This window comes from Melospiza georgiana, chromosome 8 (genome assembly GCF_028018845.1).
Source record: "Melospiza georgiana isolate bMelGeo1 chromosome 8, bMelGeo1.pri, whole genome shotgun sequence".
Lineage (NCBI taxonomy): Eukaryota > Metazoa > Chordata > Aves > Passeriformes > Passerellidae > Melospiza > Melospiza georgiana.
This window is the reverse complement of record NC_080437.1, coordinates 16,597,767-16,617,491: the sequence shown is the minus strand read 5'-3', so window position 1 is coordinate 16,617,491 and position 19,725 is coordinate 16,597,767. Positions and strand designations below refer to the sequence as shown.

Here is a 19,725-nt window from a genome sequence, read left to right as displayed (position 1 = left end):
CACCAGCAAATGTAGAAGAAAGGTTCTGGCCACACACACCTGCAGCCATCTTGACAAAACACATTGCCATGCCTAGACTGGTTTCCTGAAGGTGAGTGCAGTTCTTGCTGCCAGTGAGTTGTGGTGATGAGCTGGGCTTTCACCTGCTGTGGGAGCCTCGCTGGTTCCTGAGGTCCTGGGGTGGGCAGGGCTTCTTCAGTCACACGTGGGAGGCAGCACTGGGGTGGGACTGGAGCTCTGACACTTCTGTATGTCCTAGCTCAGGAAAGGTGTCAGCTCTGAAGGGCCATGGGGCAGCATTTCCAGGCTGCTAATGCAGAGAGCAGCTCCAGCTGCTCAGATGTCAGCTCTGGATGTTACCTGTTAGCTCTGAAAACAAGATTTCTTCTACAAGTACAGTAACTGAAGGATGCCATTTGCTGAAACACATGCCACTGGTTCTTCAAAGTGCTGTTTTATCTACTGTAATTTTAGAAATTCAAAATGGTTGTTTATGGCCAAGTTTACTCTAATGATATTACTGAAGTTACAGATAGAGACTGTATGCCCATTTCTTTCCTTACTGCCTTGCTGCCAGGGTTCAGATGGATTTCCCCTCCTCTTTCCAGACTGATCATTTTTGTCTCAGTATTTGAAATTTTGACTAAGTGACTTTGCTTCAGATGAAGAGTCGGAACCAAACCCAGAACCTACTCATTGATTTGTAAGCCAAACAGGATAGACAAACAAAGGGTCTCCAGTATCCCATCCTTAATTAATACTGACCAAATGCATGGTTTGGAACCTGATGGCTACTCTGGAGTATGCGTTGGTTTAGAGAGATGGTTTTGTTGGTGTATAACAAGAAGTTCAGTCAGCTTTGCTCTGACTGTTGAGCCTTTGAAATATCATAAATAGATATCTGTCCTCCATTTGAAAATAAGGAATATGAAAGGGACTTTCCCTATTGTGCTATTAACAGCCTTTTAAAATTCTGAGCAGCTGCACAGTGCTTAAGTTCAGTAAAGATGTAGCAAATAGTCATTGATTAATAGTGTATCAGATGCCTCCTGCTGAAGAGCCCCATGAATTGTTTACAAGATCATGAACATTTCATAAGGTGAGACGTAGTTGCAGTGGAGTTCCCTTTATTTCAGAACATTAAAGCACACAACCATTAAATACACTTGACACTTCTACTGTGCTATCTATAAAGCTACGCTCGAAGGTACACGCTGCACAGACCTGGTGGCATCCACTTCAAACAAGTGGAACATCTAAATCAAAGCAAAGGCTTCACATAAAAAATAGATCTTGCTCTCTGCAACTGTATTCTTAAAAAAATGATGGGGGTGATGGGATTGAATGGAAAGAAAGTGGATTACTGAAGCAACAATCACCTCCCAGATTTAATGCAGGATGTTATTTTTATCAGCTCATCTGCTGCTGGCAGAAATGAAAGCTGATTAAGGCAAATGCTTCTTAAGAAAGGCGATTTCTTGTAAACAACACAGAAATTATTTTTTACTTCATCAGAAGCTTTTTCTGGAGTGACACTTGCAATGTCCCAGGCCCTGGGGGGACCCCTGCCCCTCTCACTGCTACTCTGTTTCTGAAGGGATTACATGTTGCTTTGTGGAATGCCAGCTCACAGCTGGCTGTGGGTGGAACTGAGCTTTCTTCGCAGGTGCCTGCAGCAGCAAAATATGCCACCAGAAGACTTTTCCAGTGGCCTGTCTGGCCTTCAGAATGTGCTTGACCTCAGGGCTTTGGTATCTGACTGGCAGTGTAGTGTTTACAACATTCTGTGGGTTGCCCATATCAAACTATTCACCAGCAGAACAATTCAGTAAAAAAAGAGTGAAAGTGTAATAGAAAAAAAGTACCTTATTTTAAAGCCATATTAAGAAAAACTAAGCTATGCTTTCATTTTAAGAGCTGCTGTGCACAATTGCTTTGATCCCAAACTAATCAGTGTCTATTAATTAATTGGCACCTAACCAACATAAGTCACTAAGCAGTCAAGTTTTTTTTTAAGGGGAATTTTCTCTTAGCATCTTCTCATGTCCTGACTTGGAATTTTCCTGCTTTTGTAATGTATTTGACACCTTTAAAAGGCTTGTATTTCTCTCCATACATGTCTAGGCGATTCACTTTCAGTCCTGAAAAAAGACAGAGACAAGTACAAAGTTAAAAGCAGAATGCTAGGAATCACAGCAGTCTGATCAGAAAGCCAGCTGTCTTGAGAGCACATTAGGATTGGTTAGGAAGCTCGTTTTCCTTTCTTTCACAAGTTCATCTGGTTTGGAGTGGCAGATGAGAACATTCTTGTCACCTAATCATAGCTGTCTTGGCAGGGCAACACCTTTGTTTCTCTTCTACTCCATAAGCCAACATCCTCCTTCCAAGAGATGAACCATGGAACAACCAGTCTGTCTTCCACAGCTCCTGTACACTGCACTCCTTTCCCATCGTGGAGATGAAGCAAAGGACAAGTTTTAGAATTCTTTTCACTCCAAGTCATAATTGCAAGAACCAGCAATGCCTCTGCTATTCCTTGAGGGAGGCCAGTAGCTATTAAATACCTACAGCTTCAGGCTGTTCTGTGCTTTCTCACAGGTCTGTTATCTTTGGTGTCCAGCCACTGGAACAGCTGTATCTTGTAAGATTTAAACTAGTTCAGGAGGAAACTGCAGGATTCTGTTCTTACACAGGAACTGTTGTTTACTCCAAATAGGGGCCAAAAAGACCATAGCCTGGTACCTATCCAGAGAGGTACCACATGTACTACCACCAACTCTAACCAACTGCCTTCAATCATCTTCCTCCTTTGCCTCTCTGAATGTGAGTTCTTGCATTGTTAGAGCCTTAATCCTGCAAAGCTTGCTTGGAGAAGCACTTTACACAGAGACAACTCACATGATTTAAGTGTTTGCAGACTGAGGTCTTGTCTGCTTTAAATTTACTTTTGCACTTATCCTATAGACTTCATTCTGCTTTTACTTGCAAATTGTTTCAAAGATAAAAAACTAACCAGCTCCAGAAGTAAAGAATAAGAAGGGCATTCTTCAAAATTAATGCATTCTTATGACCACTAGAAAGAGCTTTAGTGGCACAAGGCTAAAGCATGTCAGGAGCAGCACACTAAATCATCATGCATCAATCTTCACTAAAAGGATATGTTTGCATGTTTAATGCACCAGTCAACAAAGAAAAATCCATTCTTCTGTATACTTCTCTCAGTCTTTCTTGAGCAAAACAATTGGGAATTCACAATTCCCAGCAAAGAAATCTTTCATCAAGGGAAACTGCCAGGTTTGTGTAAATCAGACTTTATCATTTTGGATTAAGCTGACTTCAGACCTGCACCTCCAATTAAATGATTAACAGTTTCCCACTTCATTTCCTACACCAGCTCGTTCTGCCAGCACCAATTTCATGTAATACCCCCCCACTCACCTGAAATTGCAAGCTGTTGTATCTTAAACTGGATGTTTAAACTTGGGTTCTCCTCTGGCTTGGGGGCTCCAGACTGCAGGTTCACTATGCCCTTCAGGTTTGGTAGCTTTTGAGGGGTAATTTTGCCCACATCCCAAGTTAGCACCTTGTCAGGAAGGAGAGAAAAATAGTAGTAGCATTCTAGGAAACAACCTATGAGGTCAAGTTCATGTCCAGCTTTTAGTTTGCAGGCTGGGTACCAACAGTAGCCTGGGAACCCTAAGAATTCCTCACTGGCTGGGAGAGGGCTCCTGCAGATACGGGGTCTTTTTTCTCACCCTGTCAGTGTAGGTCTGTGCACTGAGAACATCTTTGCTAAGGATAACTGACCCTGATTCTGTTTGGGTCAGCTGGATCTGTGAAACCAAGACAGTAACCAGCACAGAGACCATAGAAACTTAAACACAAGAATGAGGAGGGTAGGTGCAAGGCATTGGAAAAATGTTTGCAGTTTCAATTCACCTAGTTATCCAAACTCTTGATAAAAACAAAGTAAAATTTATTTCTGCAGAGAGTTTTTTTGTTGGTGCTTTCTTTTAAAAAGATCAAGGTCTATTATTTTTGAAACAAAATGCTACTTGGAGACCTTTCCCTAACAATTTCAATGAATTGCTGACTGAGATATTCCAAGGGCAGCAGAAAGCTCAGAGCAGGGTATTGGAGCCAGCAGAATGGTTTGGCTCAAACTGCTTTTCAGCAAAACGGCTCCTGGGTACTAAAAGGCTTCAGAAGCTTTATGAAATTTAGATCTCAAACCCCAACTCAGAGGCAAAGAATCAGGAGCCCAAGACATGTTTTTTCAGACACTTTATTTTCCTGTGTGTCTTTAGGCAGATCTTTTGGAAGAAATTTTTTCTCATCTCCTGCTCCCAGTTTTTCTGTCTGCCCATTTTCAAGGCTAGTGCATTTTCTTTAGAAAAATATTTTCCCACAACATATATGCAAAATATATAATGGCTGAAACTATTGGCAAAATACTGCTGCATCCACTAAGGAAAGATATTAGTGGGTGAAAGAGCAGGGTGAAAAGAGAGGGAAGGGAAGGAAAAGGATACTATCAAAGTCAGAAATCAGAGCTGGTGTGTATCTAAGTTTGAAAAAGAAAATTTTAAAGGTAAATTTTAAATTCATAAACATATGCTGAACAGAGTTCTCTGCCAAGTGTGGAACACTGCTTCAGTATTCTGCAATATGGGTAAAATTTCATTACTTACTTTAGTAACTGGGTCAAATGTATAGCTGCCTTGTGTAGCAGTGAGGTTCATGTTAAGTACAGCCTTTGGCATGTGAACTGTCATGACTACTCCTTCTACTGTTTTCCCCATATTCTGTTTTGGTCCAATGGTAACATCAAATCTTCCTGAAGAAGTATTTTCCTTAAAACTGATCATGTGCTTCACATATACAGGAATTGCCACCAAGCTGAAAAGAGAAGACAGTAGTTGAATGCATCCTGGCTACTTCTCTGCTTGAGAAATCAAAGCACTTTCTCATAAATGGATCTTGTGTTTCTGGTAGGTGTTCAAGTTACAACTGGTTTGTTTCATAAGTGATAAATGAAGTGATACTCTGCTCTTCAGCATCATTGCTGAAATGCTTTTATCAGCAGAGAATCAAAATAAAAATAAAGAATTTTTTAAAATTTATTTTCGTCCAAATACCTTGTCCTATTCTCTCTTCATTTGGTTGCTGTTTTGCTTTTTTTTTTTAAAGTAATCTCACTGAGCCAAATTTCAGAAGAGCCACTAGTCAAATCAGGCTTTAGTTTGCAAAATCTGCAGTTTGGACTTTTTTGCTTTACTCTCTTCATGAAGCTCTGAGTCCTCCATGTACACAGAGACTTACTCATAAAGAATCTAGCACCAACAACAGTTACTAGGACAGAATAGCCCTATATCATGTGTGATTTACTCCACTGAAAAATTATTGCTGAGTATCTGCAGGTCACTGAAAAATGGTTTTCTTCTTTTAGTAGGGACAGAGCAAGAGCTGAGACAAAAGCTGAGCACACACATTTCAGAACAGTGCAAATTCCCCCTTCACAAGGAGGAATGTGCCATTCCTCAGGTGGGAAGCAGCAGTGTGTGTAGCTGGAGGGGCAGAGTGCCTGGGTGGAAACGCACTTCTGGGAGCTGACGCGGTAGGAGATGAGCCTGAAGTTGCCATCGGGAGGAATGAAGGACAGGACCCGCTCAGACTCCCAGCGCTTGAAGCGGATACACGGATGGAAGCTGACGTCATCCAGCAGCCGAGGGTTCTGCAAGGAGTGCCACAATGGTGAGTGCCATCTCATCAAGTACCAGCACTTTGAGCCACCTACTGCACTATACCCAATTCCTATTTCTTAGAATCTGAGTAGCCATGATCAGAGACATGTTACTGAGCTAGATGGATTTCTGATCTGACCCAGTACAGCAGCTCCTGTGAGGGTATTTTCATGTACACACAAAAGCCTTTCCAACTACTGAACAATGCAGCTTCTATGATAGAACTTGTTACTTCATATGTGTAACACATGAAATAGTGACACTGATCTTAAAGCTGTTTAACTCTGATCACTAAGAAAAATAAATCCTGAGCAATTAAGATTCCCAAATATAGGCTGAATTTACCATGAAAGACAGAGAAAGATCTGGCATTCCTGAGAGCTTAATACACGAATCAATAACGCCTTGGATTTCTGCAAAGACTGTGGAACCTGCAGAGAAAAACAAGACACTTAACATAATTATGAAAGGCCTAACAGATGTGGTGAAGTGCAGCTAGAGGGCACAGATGACATTTGCACAACACTCAACAACATGCCAAGCCCAGCTACGAAAGGTCATTCCAGTTACCTGTGTCCTGGGCAGCTTGCTAAAATACATGAGCCAGAGCAAACAGCCTGTTCCAAACTGGTTCATGATACTCATGCCAGCTGTTACACAGGACTTATACTTGATGTGCTTGAACTGGTTGCCAGCAATAAGCAAATAAGAGTTTCATAACATACCAGCTCTGAATCTTTTCTTTCATCCCTGTCCCTGGTCTCCAGAAAACTAGCAAGTGGTGTAGTGGTGCAGGGAAGTTAAAGCACATCAAAACAGTCAATGTCAAAATGCAGTAAGTTGGTGCTAACTTTGGCTTTCACAAGTAAAGGTTGTTTAACAATTAAATTAAATATTCATTTTGATGTTAAATGAATCTATAGCAAAAAATCCCAAACCCCAAAGCAAGAGTACCAAGCATTTTACCCAGGAAATGCTCATTTCCTGCAATATCTTCTAAGTATGAAAAGGTACAAGCAGGACCCTGGACTAATTAATTAACTCCACATGCAAAGGTTATTTGATAACGTGAAGATACGTAGAAACTGGCTTATCTAGGCAAGGGAAAGGAGAAATGGTGGCTCTATACTTTGAAAAGAAGTGATCCTGTTTCAGGTTAAGGCAGTCGACCATATCCCTATGAAACAAGATAACCTCCCTATTCTAGGGGAGCAACCTTATCTGCCTTAGTCCTGGTGAAGGCTACAGAGAGGGGTTCTTGCATTGCTGCTCCCCAAGGGATCAGAGCAGAAAAGAGTAGCTATGACTACTGCAGCAGATCCTCAGTAGGAAATGGAATACTCAGTACACACTGATTTGGCCTGAAATACACACAGAAATTCACCATGTCCTTGATTGTACCTTCTCAGACTGAGCACTCACACTACTCCTGGGAATCCTAAGGAGCCAGGACAGCAACAGGCATCAGCATGTTCTATAAGAGCCCTGTAAGGGCCACCTTCTTTTAGCTTCAAGGTGGGGAGAGTAAGAGCTGCACAATGGCTATTTATGACTCTCCACTTCAACAGTGGCCAAAGCATTTGCTGAAGTGGTGTACAGAATCAAACCAACACTGACACTGCTACAACAGCAGCACTGAATGAATAATCAGAGGTTTGCTCCCTGCCCCATACCACCACAAAAGGGTGTCCTGCAGTCTTTGCCCTTGCTAACTGCTGGCCCCAATACTGAACAAAACAGCACGTTTCTGCCCACAGCTTTGCAGTTTTGTTTTTGCATTATTTTTTTCTTTCTCTTGGCATACAAGTTACCAGGTTCTTCCTCAAAGTTAAATCTCAGAATAAAGACTTTTGTATTTGAAAATTATAAGTTTCATTCACAGAAAAGGAGTATTATTATTCTTCATAATATCTGGCTCCTTAAATATAAGGAAAACAACACTGTGTAACTATTTTGCACCAAGTTTAGCTTGCTATCAGAAGAAAGCTAATAAAGGATTTTGTCTTGCTTACTCGAGGGCCTTCAAGGACTACAGTACATTGTTGGCAGGAACAATGGGAGATAATTTTCTCATCACATTTCAACTACTTTTTTTCCCATTAATATTTGTTATGAGATAATCAATTTACAAACATTCTTGTGGATGTTCTCAAAGCAGCCCAGAGAATGATGCTGTTTTAAGATGAACTGAAGTAATACACTTAAGCTCATGTTGGACTGTATTCTCTTAAAACATCGTTAGCTACATGTAAACACACTTGAGAGAAAAATTTCAGTTTGCAAGGCATCTTACCTGATTTGTCTATAATTGCATCAATTTCTTCAATGACATCAAAATAGGCCTCGTTGTTTGTGTATTTTACTCCTGCTCTGCGCCAGGGAATGTTGGATAACTGTCCAGTGGGAAGTGTGTCTCCCACATTACTACTGCCTTAAAAATGAAAAGGAACTTAAAATCAGTAATTAATTACAAAATGAATGTTTCAACTGCCAAAATTAAAAATCAAGGCAAGGCTTGCCCCAGGTACTGTAGGTTAGAGCCTGGAGCCTTCAATGTTATTTGTGAGGTGACATGAAGGCACCGGAGACACGTGTCCAGACTTAACAGCTTTCAGACTACATCTTGCACAGCAAAATACAATACTCAAGTCAGCAGGAGGTTTGAGTGGGAATAGATGTGGGGCTAGATTTTCTGGAGGATTTCATCACTAATTCAAGACAAGACAGCTCCCTGTGAGGGCCTTAAGCCTGCTCCCCCCTTCTCCTAAGAGTTTTAGCTGGATGACTTCAAGGCTCATTAACAGGTAAGGGTCATTAGCAAGAAAGATGTGTAAGAAACCTTAGGGAGGGCTCCTACAATCTTTGCTTGGAGTTGGTGTTAGGCTGGGGGTCTCACCCTTGGTACCCATCTGAGCTGCCCTGCATCAACATGACAGCCATATCTATACCTGACCATGTGTCAAATCGATCCAGCCCTGGCCCAGACTGGACTTTCTGGCTTGACCTGTCCCATTCTGATGGATGTTACTGGCAATCACTGGGCTGTAGATGACCTGTTAATCATCTGATCCAGTCCTTGACCTGTTGCCTCAACTTCTGGGCTCCCGACCAATGATACCACTGTCCCTGCCTGCCTTGCTCTCACCCTTGCCTCCTGGCTCTCCATACCACCCAGCATGAGTAGAAGGCTTCCTGAGTTATAAAGTAAATTGATGATACTTTAAAAAGAAAAAGAAAAAAATCTTATCACTTCTGGGGCTTAGGTGACTGATGCCAGAATCCCAGCACAGTGTAAACAACTCCCTCTGCTAGAAGTAGGTCTTGGGACAGGGCCACAGCTCATGCTGACTTGTGCCCTTTAGCACAATGAACACGGCAGTGTGTCCTGCCACGTGAAACAGCTTCACTGAGAAGCTGGTGGCCAGCAGGTATCATTTCCACAAAACCTGCTTGGGCAGGCCCTAGCCTGGCAGGCAGAAAACAGAAGTTTTCATTCCTTTGAGCTAGTAGAAGTAGTTACTCAAAAAAACCCCTTCCTAAAGTCCACCCCTGTATGTGCTATAACTCAGGGGGGTGGAGTTGCAACCATTTCTTCACTCCCACTGCATCTCTGAAGAGGAGCAGTTGCTGTGTCTGTCCCTCAGCAGCCTTGCAGGGTGCAGTAGTGCTGCCAAGCCAGGTAGATAGGAGACCTCTCAGGCTGCTGTTTCCACCTGCTCAGCGCTGAGCTGTTGACAGTGACAAGATACAGGCTGCCTTGGGCAGGCAGTTCAGGCTCCTAGGGAATTTTAATAAGGTTTTAGATAAAACACTTATTTTCATAAGTGGAAATACTAGTATTCCAATCCACATGTAAAAAACCTAGCTATACTCCAAATAACAGAAATGAAAACTGATGAGATTTATACTCAGAGACTAAACCATACCTACTACCCCAAAGAGCAGCTCCTCTGAGCATTAGGTGTGTGGCCCTGCAGCCCCACTAGTCCCTTCTCTAACACAATGTACCAGTGCCCGTCTCTCTGCCCACGTGACACTCATGGCTCACCTCCCTTGCACCCGCTTGCCAGACAAGCAGATTCCACCAGCTCAGCTGACAGACATTTGGCTTCCTCACTGCAAGACAGACCCATTTACAACAGCCTGAAATCAGTTGCGAAATCAAATCCATATGAATCCATGTGCTGCTCAGTGCTGGGGGCAGGGTGGAAGATGAGGACAGGCTGTTTGCTTCCCTTCTGCTCCCACCCATCAAGGATTTATTACATATCTATTATATACCTTCCTATATGCATTTCTTACAAAATGCTTAACCTTCTCCAGTGCCCCTCAGTTATTCAAGGCTTGGGGTGAGCTCTGTACCAATCCCAGAGCACCTGTCTCCAGTATGTCCTGACTGTGTCCTGAGCTGCTGTTCCTGAGGGACTTCAGCAGCTGTGGCTGAACCAGGCAGTGCCTCCGAGGACAGCAAAGGGGCCAGGCACAAACTGCAAACAAGGAGGGACTTGTTTTCATTCAATTCCTATTGATGAGAAGTGGCAGGACAGGGCCCTCACCTTACAGATTCACACCAATATATTATTTTTTAGCTAATTTTATAAATTTAGAAATGATGGGCCTTTTTAAAAAACAGCCCCATTGCTGAAATGACATATTTTCATACCTGTGATGGAGTTGACAACAGAGCGCAAAATTGTGGGAGGCTTAATCAGCTCCTTCAGTATGTTAGATTCTGTTGCCAGTGGAAAGCCATTGTCTAGCATTTCTTCTAGAAGTTCATACACAATTACTACATTGTCCTTAATTGCCGTCTCAGAACATTCGCCGAAGTAATCCTAAACAAATTCAGAGATTACAAAAGAGAGGATTTTTATTCCTGTTAAAATACTTTGCAAAAGGAAGTTTGTTCAGTTTTTTCTTACAGAAACCCTCCAATATATGAAGGCATTTTAGTGACTAAACTGACTATTTCTATAGTCTGATAGCATCATATTGTTCATGTTATATTTATCACCTAGCTGAAAATAAATACAAGTGTGAACATTGAAATAATGTAATGTGATGTGCTACTGTTTATGTTACAAAGGTCCTTCTAGTTGTGAATATTAACACATGTTCTGTTCCAAGACTCTTGTAAAATAAAGATACTATCATTTGGCAATGCTCAATCTTCACAGCATTTCCTTTATATAAAGTATCTGTGAAATTGGTTGAGAAGTTGCTTCTTTGCAGCCCTTTCCTCACTACAGAGTGCATGCTGCCCTACTACATGCTCCTTCTTCCCATCTACATAACATTAATAGTACAAAAGCTTACAGAAAAAAACCCCAGCATTTATAAAGTCAGATTTGGGTTCTGGTGCTTGTGAGTGCACAAAATAAACCTCTTTTGTCCTTTGTACTCTATAAACCTGTGCTTAAAAATTGCAGACAGAAAAGTCACTCACAGAAGGGTTTATTACCTTTCTCTAAAAGAAGTTTATGCAAAAAAAAAAAAAAGCCCTTGAAGTCATTTTAGAATAATAGACTCACAGAATGTTAAGGGGTGATCCCAACCCCCCTGCCATGGGCATGGACACCTCCCACTAGATCAGGTAGCTCAAAGCCCCATTCAATCTGGCCCTGACCACTGCCACAGTTGGGGTATCCACAACCTCTCTGGGCAACCTGTTCCATTCACCATTTTACTACCCTCACAGAATAGAATTTTTTCCTAATATCTAGCTTAAATTTCCCTTCTTTCAGTTTGTACTCATTTCTCCTTGTCCTATCACTATAGTTCCTGATGAAGAGTCCCTCTTTGGCTTCCCTGTAGGCCTCCTTCAGACACCGAATTTTAAAATCATGGAATGGTGACAGACCTGGAAAGTATCTGCTACTCGGTGCAGAAATTCTATTACAAAGAGTGGTGGCACTTCTGTCTGTATGACAGACACAAAGAAGATTTTATCCCGATAGATGCTGATGAGGTAGTGATGTGGAGTTGAGATGACAGGAGGCACATTCTCAACATCGATTGCTTTCTCCTGAGCTTCGAAGAAATAATCGCAGACAGACTGGCTCACAACGCTCTTCCAGTGCTTCTCCAAGAAGATATCACCAGAACAGTTTATAAGAAACAGGCTGTGGATCATTTTCTGTTGGAAACACATTAAAAGAAGTTAAAATAAACAAAAGGATATGTGGATTGACATTTCATATCCCAGATTCCCTTTCTTACGATGGTTATTCTTTATTAACATGCACTGTGAATTTAGGAAAAATATCTACCTTGTTGCTTTTCTTTGAATTCCATTTTCTTTATTTACAAGAACATTCCACAAAAAATATTTGCCATTGGATTAAGTTGTTAATGTATATCATAATGCAAGCATGAAGAAAGCACCCTCATTTTCCACTTTCATCCCTATCTGGTATCTGCAATTTATTTATTTAAGAAAAGCTGACTCCCATGAGTTGGCACTCGCTCAAACGTGTTTGCCGACATGAAAGAGTTACTTGTACAGAAGTTTCCTAAGGCAGCTGGCCTGCCAGTTGCCCACTTAACTTAGAATTGCTCTGTCTTAAAGATACAGCCCTTTAGCTTGTCAGCTTTCAGCTGTTGAACTAGAAAAGTGCTTTATACTTGCTGGCAGATTAGTCTTATGATCTATGCCAAGCTGCACTTGGGTAAAGGGTTGGAATTCGTTAAAAGTACACAAAACTAGCCATTTAAATCTGATTTAATGGATAAAATTGCCTCAAATGTGCTTGGCAGGCATGAAATATATTTACATAAAATGATTTTCACTTAAAAACTCACTTACGTAAGAGGGGAGTATGAACTGCAGGTAAGGAATGTAACTTTTTTCTTATCTCTTTAAACATTTACAAATAACATGCCTCAGCCACTGATCCTTCATTTTATTCATGGGGCAAGAAGCTTATGTGCCTATTAAAAAAATAATTCCAAGCCTATTTCTCAACTTTCAGTGTGATAGTAAGTGAACTAAGTAGTTGATAAAATGAATAGACTGTTATCTCTGGATCTACAAACCCAGAGAGAAGACAAATGCTGGCAAACTCCAGTTTATCTCTTCAGCCTTTACATGACACAGATACAGTGCTTTGGCTGACCTGCATATAATGATCCTCTTAAAAAATAAGTTAAAACTTGGGCTTAGAAAACAAACCAAACTGTAACCCCAACAGCAGCTTCTGAAGGTGAAGTTAACCTGGTATTCAATGTCAAGCATAAATTCATCTGCAGTTGAAGAAGCTGCCCCTGGCACTGGCTGTTCTTCCCTTCTGCCTCTCAGGTATTGATTTGAGTAGGTCTGTTGCTCTGCAATTATCTACATTAAGAAAATAGTCCAGCCAGAAATTGACCCAGCAGAAGGAGCTGCAGGTCAGACCAGCTTCCTAATGCAAGTTATTTCATGGCCAGGGAGTGCTAGAGCTGGCACAGGGCATGTGGTGGAAATGGGCAGAGGACAGCAATGGAGCTCCAGAATTGAAAGTTAGCCTTTGGAGGGATTCAAACATCACTGGAAAGAGACCAGACAATTACTGGGTGTCTGCACCTTGAAACAGGAAGACCACCATGATCTCTGCATGTCCAAGAGAAGCCAAACACACCTACCAAAAACCCATCATAGCTGTCATTAATTTTACTATGTTTGCCCAGGATATTGTCCTAAAACACAGATAAAATTCGCTCCTCCTCTGTTAACTCTGGCACACTAAAAATAGCACGGAAGCATCTAGATGCACATGGCCCAGTCCCACAGAGATTTTAAGAGTATAAACACTGTATGGCTAAATCTCATTCCAAAATACTGGAATAAGCACTTAGATTCACCCAGAGTGAGCTCGTGTTGCCATGTCTGAATCTGAACTACCCAGAGTAGTACTCATCTACCAATAAACTTGTAACAATGAAAAATGGTCTGGCCCTCCAGATTTTCACAAAACAAAAGTATGTCTTCCAAAGCTCACCAAAGACAGTAAAAAAGGACAGCTCAGGAAGGTTGTCAGCATGGTATTTCCCCCACCTAAGTCAGCAGATGTGGGAAGAGAGCCAAGATCCAGCTTTTCAAATTCTAAACTCCAGCTGCTCCTTCACAACCATGACAGCAACGTGCTCATCTTCACTGGGGCCATGCCAGGTCTCAGATACCTCCTGCCAAGAGCATGCTGTCTTTGGTAGCTGACAAAAAAATCCCAATAGCCAAAAGGTGGACAAAAATATTCATCTAAGCCAACAGGGAATGTAAAAGGAAGTTATTTTAGAAACTGTGATTGCAAATTTGCTTAAAAGTGGGAAAGGAAACAAAGCTACAAAGTGTGATTGCATGTTTCTATCTCTGTCCTGGACCAAATTAATCTCTAATTTAGTTTGTTAATAAAACCAGAAAATTTTAATACTGTGAGCACAGGATTTTTATAAAGGAGCCTTGACACAATTGCTTTAATCCAGCTCCAGTAAACATGTTCTGAATTTAGCCAGCATTGAACATTAAAGCCTTCCAAAATCTCCTTGACAGTCACACAAGGGTGGCAAGTATAATCAACCACTGAATGTCAGCATTGTTCGACACCACGGCTGCCCACACATACGAAGGTGCTCAGCTGTAAAGCTTAGAATAGATCTCTGTACATTTTAAAATCGATTCAATAGCTTATCTGTTAACAAGTATCAGACACATTTCCTATTAAACGCACACAAAGCAGCACTGGTAAGACTCCACTTGCAGAGGAGCTGATCCACAGCCCGCGCTGGAGCAGCTATGTTGGACAGCAGGCAGCTTCCAATGATTCACTGACAAAGAGTATCAGACACGTGTGACAGTGTTTGTAGTGCTTCTGGTAACATTCATCCAGATTCTATTCATCTACAGATCAGAAATGCCTGCATTTGTCTCAATATACTTTTAACCAGCACAGCTGTGCAGCAGACCACACAATCCCAGCAAGCACCAAATGACTGCAGTAGCAGGGCCCCTTCTTTTGCCCCAAGTTCCACTGAGGATATTAGACCATGACTTGATATGCAGTCAAGGGAGGGTGTGGGTAGCCAGAAGGGGAGGTAGCACTTGGCCACTGCCCTTCTTTACTCATCTGCCCCAAGCTGCCTGGGTACCAGCTGTGCTCACAGGAGTGTTTGTGTGGTCTCATGGTGAACCAGAGTAGCAAACACATCCAGGGGACCACGCCTGGCACATGACAGCTTTGTAGTACCTATGGAATATGAGCAGTAAAATCTCCCCTGGCTGCCTAAACCTATCTTCTAAGTAGGAAGATCAGGATTACAGAATTTCCCATGATACATATTCTGCTTCTAGAGTAAGACTTCCCTTCAAATCCTCTCACATACTCCTTTCTTCCTTCACAAGTTTTAGCAGTATGCTAATTTGCTGCTAATGTGAAGTGCTCAGGAAAACTGAAGCTCTCTCCTTGCAGCCTAAGTGCAGAGCAGGCAGCTCCAGAGGCACAAGCCCTGCCCTGCCAGCCAAGGAGCAGCTCAGCTGATACACTTCCCAGAGCTGACTAGAATAAAGACACTCCTAGAGCACTGGGGGCATCAGTCAATTATACACAATGCTCAGTAATTTGATTTATCCCATACACTGTCAAACAATTGGCACCAGCTGATTAAAGACAGATTTCATGTTGAATATCTTAAAACTGGTAACACTACAAAAATATCAATACAAGATATATAAATATTATTTAACAAAAATTACTTATATTGCTCCAAGTACTGAAGATTTTTCCCTGTTACTCTATTTTTGAGTGCCAGATTTCATTTCACACATGTGGAGATCCCTCAACTAATTTTGCAGTACCTGACTTTTTGTCTCATCAGAACATGACTTGAAAGGCAAAAAAGATTGACAAATGCTAAACATAAGAAATCAATCCAGTAACATTAAAATTCCTCACACCAGTAGGTCAACAGCAAAGTGTGTTAAGAGCTGCAGCACTTTGAGGGTAAAAGTCTTGAAACAAAGTTCCTAAGTTTAAAAAAAAACAGTAGCAAAAGTACATGACCAGAATTCAGGACTCATGAGATTCTTCTCCATGTAGCAGTGTACACAGACACCACTTCGAGATGTCAGCATAAAACCACTCTATGTAAGGCACTGAAGGTGTTTCCAGGACTATTCTATAGGACATGCCTCCCATCTCTCTGCTTCTAGGCCTCCCCAAGAGCAGACTGAAGGTGTACATGGATCATTATTTGCATCCAGGCCAAAGGAAACTGTTCAAGCTCATTTTCAGTAGACTGGCAGCCTTCCATGTTACTGCCTGACTGCAAGGCACCTTACAGGCTCTGCAGAAACCAACAGCCCCCTGCAGTTTTGCAGTTTCTTCTCACAAACTTCCCATCCCTCATCTAGCATGCAGAACTCCACACGATTCATCTCAGTCATTTCCATCCTACCAGAATGTGAAGTCCACATAGAAGAAAAACATATTTTAACTAAGATGCCTACAATGAGCTCTTTCCACATCTGTAACTTTTCTTTTGACTAAATCTGGATTTGCAATGTTACTGATTTTTCAAATTCTTGGCACGGAAACATCTGGACTAAAGGCACAGCAGGCTCACAAGACAAAAGTGGAGCTCACTGGCAAGAGAGAGAGGCTGTGAGCATGGGAAAAAAGACTGATTGCACATGCTTGTCCTTAGCTGCAATTAAGTACTCTAAAGTGCAATTAATGCAGAAATACTGTCAACAGCTGCTTTTTCATAACACTGAGCTGAGTTACATACAAAGCTCTGAAACCACAAAGTGAGGAATTTATCACTGACCTCTGCAATGCCCTTTAGAGCTAGTACTAATTACTGAAAATACTCCAAATAGGAGCATCACTAGGAAAGTATTCCACAGCTTCAGTGTTCCCTGACTTTGGCATAGCTGCTCTGAAGGGTGCAAGAATTAGTGGTGGTAGACTGTATGAGTCTCTGTTAAGTATTTGTGAAAATGAACTTCTAGTGACAAGTGAATAGAAAGTAATCACATGCTTAATCTGGAGAAATAACCTAAAATAGGCAGTTCTGTTTCTATTGAAGCTAGTACTTTTGTCACAATCAGCTAGTCAGCACTTTAGCTTTTTCCTATAAATTCAATATATGCTACAAATGTGTTCCTGACCTCCCCAACCCCATTCACTGGTTTTCAAACCAGCAAACCTAATAAAGGGAAATCCCATTAAACACCTGAACAACACTTTCAAGACAGCCAATGTGGCAGCTCTGAAATATTGTTTAATAGGCAGGACCAACATGACACCTCATTAGCAGCTATGATTCAAGTTGATAAATCTGTAAGTCTCAGGTTGACTGTTCTGTAATTTCACAGGGCTTTTTATGCTCCTATTATTGTTTGTGTGTTTTAATGATGCTGCTCAAGTGTCATGAATATTTTTACATATAAGATGCTCACAGCTTACGTATCTACATGTCAAAGTAAAAACATTTTTGTAATCTTTTTTAAGAACTGCTTGTTGTCCCCCTCTGTTAGTCAAGCAAAACTTCATATCTACTCAACACCATGCAGTGCCTGTGTCTGTACAAGTACTCAGACATATTTTATCAGCAAGATCATCCCTATTAAAGACGAAATGCTTTGCTTCCCAGATGTTCAGCATATATTTATTTATCTTTGCTCTCATTTCAAACACTGTTAGTAACTTTCTGAAATTGTTTTTAAGAGGAACTAGTCCTTTGAGAATACTCTAAAGTTGACTTAAATCAGTGTTTGGTATCCATAACAAAATTTGCAACTTCCTCTGTGCTTTTACCAGTAGTTATTACAGCCTGCATGAGAATTTGTGCAGCATTTAATCTACTGTCTGATGAGCTTTCCAATAATATATTTGCATGGTGCCTCTGTTCAGTTTAGGTTCAGTATAAATCTTCTAACTGCTGGCAAGAGAGCTCCATCTCTTGTTAACAGAACAATATTAGATTCTGAATAATCGAACAATATTTGATCCTGAATAACTGCAGTTCCCTTTGGGACCTGCAAGAATAGAAAGCTTTGCTGGAAAAGCAAGAGTTTCTTAGGAAAAAACCCACACCAAAACAATTATGCATACAGGCAGTAAAGAATCTATTTTTCCTTCCCCCCCCCAAAAAAACCCCCCAAGTTTGCTTGTGTTTTTGAGTTAGCATGCAACATGAGACATTTTTTACAGAGAAATATCATTCAGATATTTCCTTTTCTTTTTTTTTCTTTTATTTTTTCTTTAACAAATAAATGAGAAGCTATGTATGATTCAAACCCACTGGAAACTGCCACAGCAGAAACATTCCCATAGTTCCATAGTTGACATAGTCAGTTATTTTGTGAAACATTGTTTCCATCATTTTACTCCTTACATGAGTAATTGAAGTTGGTTTTGTTTTTCTTGTAAAATACCTTTTCCTCTCCAATACTTCAGTCTGCCTGCTATGAACACAATTTTTCATCATCCAGGTATGATTTTTTGCCTGGTTGGTTATAGAAAAGCTACACTGAATGGTGACGCTATTCCTCCAGTTCGATTAACACTTCATGGGTATGAACGATTCATCATACACTGAAAAGATGGTAAGTGCATTACTAATTTACAACAGATTTGAACTGAAACAAAAGAAGAGACGCGACAACCTCCACTCAGTTACCGCTGGCTACTGAACAGGGCAGGAGCGATGTGCAGCGCATAGAGGTGGGTGATAACGGGTTATTCCCAGCGCATATTATGGAGATCCGCACTCACAGGGGCCCTTGCTAATTAAGCACAACAGCCTGAGTAGAAACACCGTGGCTGAGCAGGGCTGCTGAAGATGGACCCAGGTGAGCCGGCGCCGCTCCCCCGGCCGCCCTGCCCCTCCCGGCCTGGCCTTGCTGCGGGCTGTACTGCGAGCGAACGGCGGCTGCCACATCGCCCCTGCGCAGGCCTGCGCTGCCTGCCGGACAGCCCGGGGCCCGATCCCTCACCCTGCGCTGGCTGCCCGGCAGCCCGGTGCCCGATCCCTCACCCTGCGCTGGCTGCCGGACAGCCCGGTGCCCGATCCCTCACCCTGCGCTGCCGGACAGCCCGGTGCCCGATCCCTCACCCTGCGCTGCCCGGCAGCTCGGTGCCCGATCCCTCACCCTGCGCTGCCGGACAGCCCGGTGCCCGATCCCTCACCCTGCGCTGGCTGCCGGGCAGCCCGGGGCCCGATCCCTCACCCTGCGCTGCCGGACAGCCCGGTGCCCGATCCCTCACCCTGCGCTGCCTGCCGGGCAGCCCGGGGCCCGATCCTTCGCCCTGAGCCTCATCTCGGAGCGTGAGGGGGCAGATCCGCCGCTAGCGGGCTCGGACCCGACCCTGCGGGCCGTTCCGCTCCTCCGCCAGAGCCCAGAACAACGGGAACGGGGGAGTGGTATTCAAGCACCCCCCCGTTTAAATACAATGATCTTGTATTTAAATAGGCATCGAACAACGGAAACGGAGGCGAGTAAAGCGGAAAGTCTCGGATTTGCGGGGCAGCCTGCCGGTGCCACCACTGCCGGGAATGTCGCCCCTGCCCGACTCCGGCCAACCAGCGCGGCCGGGACCGGGCGCGGGCGGCTCCCGCCTGGCAGGGATCCCGTCCCCTCGAGCAAGGGCAGCGTCGCCCCACTCCCTCACGGCCCGGGCCCCCCGCGCCCCACGTACCTCCCCCGGCCCGGCACGGCCCGGCCCGGCCCGCTCCCGGGACAGCGGCCAAGATGGCGGCGAGGCCCGGCAGCGGCGGCGCGGGGCCGCCCCCCGGCGGAGGCGCGGGCGGCCGGGGCGCTGCCTGCGCCGAGCGCCCGAGCGCGGCCCCCTCCCTCCCCGGGCCCGCCGGCCCCGCTGCCACGGCCGCCCTTCACCGCCGGTCAGCACCGCTCGGCCTCGGCGGCCGGCAGGAGAGGGGAGCGGCCCCCGGGCGCTAAACCCACCCGGGCCGGCGCCGCGGCAGCGCGCGGCTGGGCAGGGACGGC

General features: G+C 43.3%; 1 protein-coding gene across 1 annotated transcript; it reads right to left on the bottom strand.

Annotated features, from left to right (window-relative positions):
• Positions 1 to 1,113: 1,113 nt before the first annotated feature.
• Positions 1,114 to 19,495, bottom strand: AP3M1 (adaptor related protein complex 3 subunit mu 1). The gene is made up of 9 exons (XM_058029716.1): positions 19,418 to 19,495; positions 11,605 to 11,880; positions 10,408 to 10,579; positions 8,038 to 8,175; positions 6,090 to 6,175; positions 5,601 to 5,734; positions 4,692 to 4,899; positions 3,439 to 3,583; positions 1,114 to 2,141 (listed from the first exon to the last, which is right to left on the bottom strand). Exons 2-9 carry the CDS (start codon positions 11,875 to 11,877, stop codon positions 2,041 to 2,043), a joined length of 1,257 nt encoding a protein of 418 aa, XP_057885699.1. The 5' UTR covers positions 11,878 to 11,880; positions 19,418 to 19,495; the 3' UTR covers positions 1,114 to 2,040.
• Between the last annotated feature and the right edge of the window lie 230 nt (positions 19,496 to 19,725).

Excerpts from the sequence above, each read along its gene's own strand:
- AP3M1 (XM_058029716.1), bottom strand. The coding sequence starts at position 11,877 with ATGATCCACAGCCTGTTTCTTATAAACTGTTCTGGTGATATCTTCTTG. Across the intron at positions 5,735-6,089 it reads ATCTTTCTCTGTCTTTCATG|AACCCTCGGCTGCTGGATGA; the intron begins GTAAATTCAGCC and ends CACTCCTTGCAG. Across the intron at positions 2,142-3,438 it reads ACAACAGCTTGCAATTTCAG|GACTGAAAGTGAATCGCCTA; the intron begins GTGAGTGGGGGG and ends GTCTTTTTTCAG.